Raw genomic sequence first — 6,581 nt, forward strand, 5'->3', positions numbered from 1 at the left:
AAAAAAAAAAAAAAAACCCAAAAAACTGTAACACACCAAAATGTGTGTCATATAGCTAAACCTGTATTTAAAGGAAAATTTAAAGAAGTAAATATCTGTACTAGAAAAGAAGAAAGATCTCATCAATAATCTTCCATCTGAAGAAATCAGTTAAGATCAGAAATCTATCAGATAGAAACATAAAAATAATAGAGAAAAAAAATCAATGAAATTAACGCAAGTTCTTTGAAGAAATCAGTAAAATTTATATCCTCTATTCAGATGTATCAGGGGAAAAAAAGGAGACATAAATTACCTATATCAGATATGAGGATGAAAGGTATATTTAACTTACATCCATAAATTATTTGACACTTCTACGTCTAGGAGCTGGTGCCTAATTTCCCTCCTTTTGAATACAGACTAAGAAACTTGCATGTAACAAACAGAATAAAGCAGAAGTAAATATGTGTGACTTCAGAGGCTAAGGGATTAAAGACAATGTGCATTTTTATTGATCTCTCTGTTGTGTTATTGATCACACACCCAGGGGAAGCTAGCTGCCATGTTGTGATAACAGTCAAGCAACACTATAAAGATCCATGTGGTGAAGAACTAAGGCCTCCTGTTAAGGGCAGTAGCAAACTGAGGCCTCATGGCCAATAGCTATGTGAATGAGCAATCTTGGAAGCAAATCCTCTAACTCTAGCTTGACCAACTCGCAGCCCAGGACAGCTTTGAATGCAGCCAACACAAATTCATAAACTTTCTTAAAATATCATGGGATTTTTCTGCGATTTTTTTTTTTTTTTAGCTCATCATCTAAAAAAGTGTTCGTGTATTTTATGTGTGGCCCAAGACAATTCTTCTTCCAATGTGACCCAGGGAAGCCAAAAGATTGGACACCCTGTTTTAGATCATCAAAGTCTTAGCAAATACCTTGACTGCACGATCATGAGAGATTTTGCTCAAGAAGTACCATCCAAGTTGCTCGCAAACTGCAAATCCACAGAAACAGTGAGACAATAATTGCTTTTGTTTTAAGCCACTAAGGTTTGAAGTAAATAGCAGCAAAAAATAACCAACATAGAGAGCATCATTACAGATCCTAAAGACATTAAAAGGATAGTAAGGAACTATTATAAATAACTTTAAGCCAATAAAATCAAAAACTTAGATGAAATTAACAAATTCCTTGAAAGACACAAACTAGCAAAGCTCACTCAAAAGGAAAGAGAAAATCTGGTAATAGAGACAACACCTAAAACTGATTATATATTAGATCACAGGAAAAAGTACAGTAAGTTCATGGAGACTTTTTTTTTTTTTACAAACAATACTGTCTACTTACATGAAAAACTAGAAATCAGCAACAAAAATCAAAACCAAAAAGGAATTTCCACGAGAAAATGTTTAAAATCTTCTATTAGGTACACAGAACTATAAATTGACATTATATAGTCAAGAATTTCACTTCCAAGAATAGTGATAATAAGACTACAAACAGGCTTGGTGACTCACGCCTGTAATCCCAGCACTTTGGGAGACCGAGGTGGGTGGATCGCCTGAGGTCAGGAGTTCAAGACCAGCCTGACCAACATGGAGAAGCCCCGTCTCTACTAAAAACACAAAAAATTAGCTGGGCATGGTGGTGCATGCCTGTAATCCCAGCTACTTGGGAGGCTGAGGCAGGAGAATGGCTTGAACCTGGGAGGCGGAGGTTGCGGTGAGCCGAGATCACGACATTGCACACCAGCCTGGGCGACAAAGGCAAAACTCTGTCTCAAAAAAAAAAAATAAATAAAATAAATAAATAAATAAAAAGACTACATGTCAGAATCTATAGGATACTTTTAAAACAGTGATGAGATGAAATGCAAAGCCTTAAAAACTTATATACATAAAACCTGCTTCCTAGTTAAACCTGGGACAATTTGAGATCAAAATAAATAATGATTAGAATCAAGTAATTTTTTTAAAAAAATCCAGGCATCCATTCTAATATAATTAAATAAATGAGAAAGCAAGCAATGCTACTCCTTATAATAAACTGCCACTTAATAAATACAGTAGAAATGACAAGAGTTAGAAAATCATCATTTGGCAACCATGATAGTAACAGTCGACTCAAGCATAAGTCAATGCTAAAAACCAGAGAATGTGAAAATTTGATGCCTCAGAGTACCTCCCCAAAAGTACTTATTAATTACAAAAGGAGACTTTGGCAGGTGACACCTTAACCAGGTGATCAAAGTTAACATCACTAATAATGGAACCAATCAGGTAAACCTCACATGCCTTGAGAAAGACACAACAATCTTTCTGTAGTATCCCTGCCAAAAATGCATTACCTGAATTTAATAGCGAGAAAATATCATTCAAACAGAAACTGAGACACATTCTACCTAACAGCCAACCTGTACTCTTCAAAAATGTCAAGCTTATAAAAAAACACAAAACAGACTGAGAACTGTTCCAGGTTAGAAAAGACAACTAAATGTCATGTGAGATCTTAACATCAGATGGTAGGGGATTGGAGTATAAAACATACAACTGTATCGCAAACAAAATTTGAAATTGGGATTCTATCTTAGATAATAGTATCATATCATTATTAAATATCCTGATTTTGATAACTGTAATGTGGTTGAGTGTGTCCTTGTTCCTATGAAATATATGCTCAACTATTTAGGGATAAAGAGGAACTATGCCTAATTTAATCTCAAACGGTTCTGAAAAATAATGTGTATATATGCCTACCCACATACACATACTTAACAATGATCAATCAAATGGAGAAAATGTAAACTGGTGAATCTAGGTAAAGGGTATACTGGAATTATTTGTACAGTATATCATTGCTAGTTTTCTGTAAATTTGAAATATATACAAAATATTTTAAAACATGTTAAGTTTTTAGGTTAAGATTTAAATAAACTGCTAAGGCAGGTACAAATTAAAATTGTAGCTATAGCAATGGTCATAAAAAAAATTTTCATCTAATCTCAATTCTAATGGCTGTACTTGTTTTCTAAGAGGCCTTAGCATATATAGACATACAAGAGAACAGTATTTCCCTTAAAGTGCCTAAAATTAGGTATAACATGCTTCCTCTAAAATAAAAAAAAATGTAACTTAATAATACTTTTTCACTTTTCTAAATGTTGTCTAAAAGAGATTCATGTCTTCAGCTAGATAATTCAAGAAAAATACTTCTAATTGGAGAGGAAAAGGTGGATTAACTTTTTTCCATATAGAATAACGAATTTTAACCTCTACTTTCTGTGATGGTCATATGGTAATTTCCACATATACTCAAAGACTATGCGTGATTGTGGGGAAGGGGGCACAGGTTGAGTGTTAACGGTCAGAAAGTAAAAGTCTCTACTCAGAATCCTAACCTAATGTATTCCGGTGCCACGGAGAGAGAAAAAAAATCCAGGACTGGAATCACACAGCCTGCGTTTAAGGGATTCTGATAAGATCATCAGCAAATAACGTCTCTGGTTTCCCATGCCTTGATTTCTTCAACCATAAAATGGGAATAATTCTTTTAAAAATTTTTGCCCGCTGAGGATTAAGTGAGCTATTTACCTGGAAAGCGCTGTGTAAACTTCAAAACCCTAAACGTATTAGTAAATGTAATAAAACTCCATAAGAGAGGCCGCTGGAATCTGCAAAGGTAATTAATTCCATTGCTGTCATGCGTCTTCTAAAAAATATTGCAACTGTGGGTGTTCAGGTACATACGACAATAAGGTTTTCTTCCAAAATTTTCTTTCTACAGAAAATACGAATATAATTAGCCCAGATTCCCCAGTGAACTCATCAATATCCGTGGAGGTGGAAGGTGTTAAAAAATCAAGTTAGGGCAAAATTTACAAAAATAAAAAATAAAACTAACGAACAGTCAATTGTGGGACAGACACAGAACCAAGGAAGCCAAACTCAGGGAGGGGTGAGGGAGAGAGGAGGCGTGGCCCCTGCCCCGCTCCACGCCGCGCGCCTCCTAGCTCCCCATCCCGCGCGGCGCCCACCGGGGTGGCAGCGACAGCGGCGTTTCTCAAACCTCGTCTCCGGAGAGCCGTTAAGCGCCGCCCCTCTCAATCCCAAGTCTGGGCCCCTAACCTCCTAGCCTGTCACAGACTTCTGCGCACAGCTACGCTGCGAGAGGGAGGCTTTCCTAACCACTGGGCGGGTACCTGAGCTGAGATGAATCCCTCATACACGGTTTTCGACCTGTTCTGGGGCAGAAGCAGCGGGAACTGGCGCAACAAGCTCGCTTCCGTCACCGCCATGGCTCGAGGTCCGGAGAGACACTGAGAAGCTCTAGACCGGCGGGCCCTGCACATGCGCAGTCCGCTTACGCTCAGACGCCTCAGCGGAAACCCGAGCATTGGCGGGAAGAGCCTGAAGGATTCCGCGGGCGGAAATAAAGGTAAAGCGCAGGCTGGGCCAAGTGGCGCTCTGCGGGAGGCGACATGGGGGCTCCCCAACCGGTAGTGGGAGGGACGATTGCTCTCAAGTCCACGGGACTTAGTGACCAAGATCATTCTAGCCTCGATTGTTCCAGGAGCCCTTTGGATGATTCTGTTTAACATTATTGAAAGACTTACAATTTTGGTGCCTCATTTCTTCCAGAATAAAATGACTTTCATAGCCTGGACGTTGTAGCACTTCTGTTTTGAACCTCTCGCATCCCCCTCTTTGCTGTTGTTCTCTCTCCATTAACATACAGAATAATGTATTATTTTGTGTATCAATTATTGTGATGAAATGTATTATAACATATTCGTATATATCATATATATTTTAGTTCTATGGTTTACCAAGTTTATTCAGATATATTAGAGACACACATATATATACCTACATATGTATTAATCAGACTCAAGTCAACACTGGACTTAGTTCTGTGTACGGCACTCACAAATATGTAAAGCAAAACATGAGGGAAGATTGCTGAAGGACTTGATGAACTTAATTTTTTTCTGACAGCCCTTGCTATAATTTTTTCTACCTCAGAAATGTTATCCATCCCATCTTATTGAGAGTTGATTAAATAAGAAACTTATTAATATTTATCATATGATTATTTGATTTTCCAATGAGTCTTCAATGCATCAGGTTTGAGCCCTACTATTTGCAAAACATCATCGTAATGTGCCAAAGGTTTCGCAAAGTTTATTATATCCCCTACCCATCTTTACTGCCCTCAAGACAGAGCTGGACATCTTGAAGTTTCTTGAGGTTTAACAAGAATTTCATAGCATTCTGGATGCTTACAGAAAACATGAATGCTGCAGCAGTGGTTAGATATAAATTACATTAAAGCAGTGGTTCTCAAAATGTGATCCCAGAAGCTGCAGCAGCATCACCTGGGAACTTTGTAGAAATACAAGTTTTCACCACTGATGGGGCTCAGGGCATGCTACCCCAAAATATGGCCCCTTGCTATTTGAGAAAACAGCAAAACCTAAGATCACTTTCTGACCTTCTCCCATCCTTCTTCCCTAAGGCAGGTCATTGGATCCTCCATCCAGAGGTGCTCTTCCTATACCCACAGGAAAGAAATATCCTTATCTCTAAAGAAATAGGGACATAGAAAATAATCTGAACAAAAAGACTTTTGACAACTCACCCCAGTTTATTACCATTACAGCATGCCTTCTTTGTCCAACCATACTTCCCCACAACTGTCTACTGTTCCTTCTAAAAATGCACAGGTTTTCCTGTTTCTTTGGGCTTCATTTCTGAAGGCTCCCATGTCACATAAAACTTAAACAAATTTGCATGCTTTTCTCTTGTTAATCTGTCTTTTCTTATAAGGGACTCAACCAGGAATCTAGTGACAGGAAAGAAAGATGTTTCTCATTCCCTACAGGTCCCTATTTCAAACCTAGGAAACCCCAAACACTGGGAATAGGGCCCAGCAGTCTGTGTTTTAACAAACTTTCCAGGTGATTCTGATGCATGCTCAGGTTTGAGAATCTCTGCAGGGGCAGGACATAACACTTGCTTTATTTTGCAACTCAGTGATTAAGGATGGCCATGCTACATGTTTTCTGATAAAAATAAAATAAAGGTTGTGCAAAAGTGGAATCAACACAAACATTAAGAGGAATACAGTCCCTTACTTCAAGCACTTTATAATTGATCAGTGAATTAAAACCTGTATTATATCCAGTACCCTAAACTTCCCTGCCACCACACTTTCCCCGTGGAACTTCTACCCTTTCTTGAAAGTCCATCTCAAGTGCTATGTCTTTTTGGAAACCTTTTTTATCTTCTGAAAATTATTGCTCTCCTTAATCGTTTAGCATATTGCCTGTTGCATTGTACTTGCTAATTAATTATTTATTAAATATCTTAATTGGGGTTGTTAGAATACCATACGCTGGATAGGTAATACACAGAAATTAATTTCTCAGTTATGGAGACTGGGAAGTCCAAAATCAAGATACAGGGACAAGATTTGGTGTCTGGTGAGGAGTCACTTCCTAGAACACAGTCTTTTGGCTGCGACTTTACATCATACTCACCTTTGTTATTGATACACTGGACAGCGTAGCCACTTGCTAAAAGCAGTTGGCTCCTTGATT

General features: G+C 38.1%; 1 protein-coding gene across 4 annotated transcripts in view; it reads right to left on the reverse strand.

Annotated features, from left to right (window-relative positions):
* The window catches only part of FANCL (FA complementation group L), a 78,326-nt gene extending 73,687 nt beyond the window's left edge, over positions 1-4,639 (reverse strand). For all 4 annotated transcript variants that reach the window (XM_037744447.1, XM_017544969.2, XM_037744446.1 and 1 more), the window contains exon 1: positions 4,182-4,639. In XM_037744447.1, coding sequence (XP_037600375.1) covers positions 4,182-4,580 — 399 coding nt within the window. In that variant the 5' untranslated portion in view covers positions 4,581-4,639. The remainder of the gene's footprint in view (positions 1-4,181) is intronic.
* Between the last annotated feature and the right edge of the window lie 1,942 nt (positions 4,640-6,581).

Source organism: Cebus imitator, unplaced genomic scaffold, assembly GCF_001604975.1.
Source record: "Cebus imitator isolate Cc_AM_T3 unplaced genomic scaffold, Cebus_imitator-1.0 Scaffold175, whole genome shotgun sequence".
Taxonomy (NCBI): domain Eukaryota; kingdom Metazoa; phylum Chordata; class Mammalia; order Primates; family Cebidae; genus Cebus; species Cebus imitator.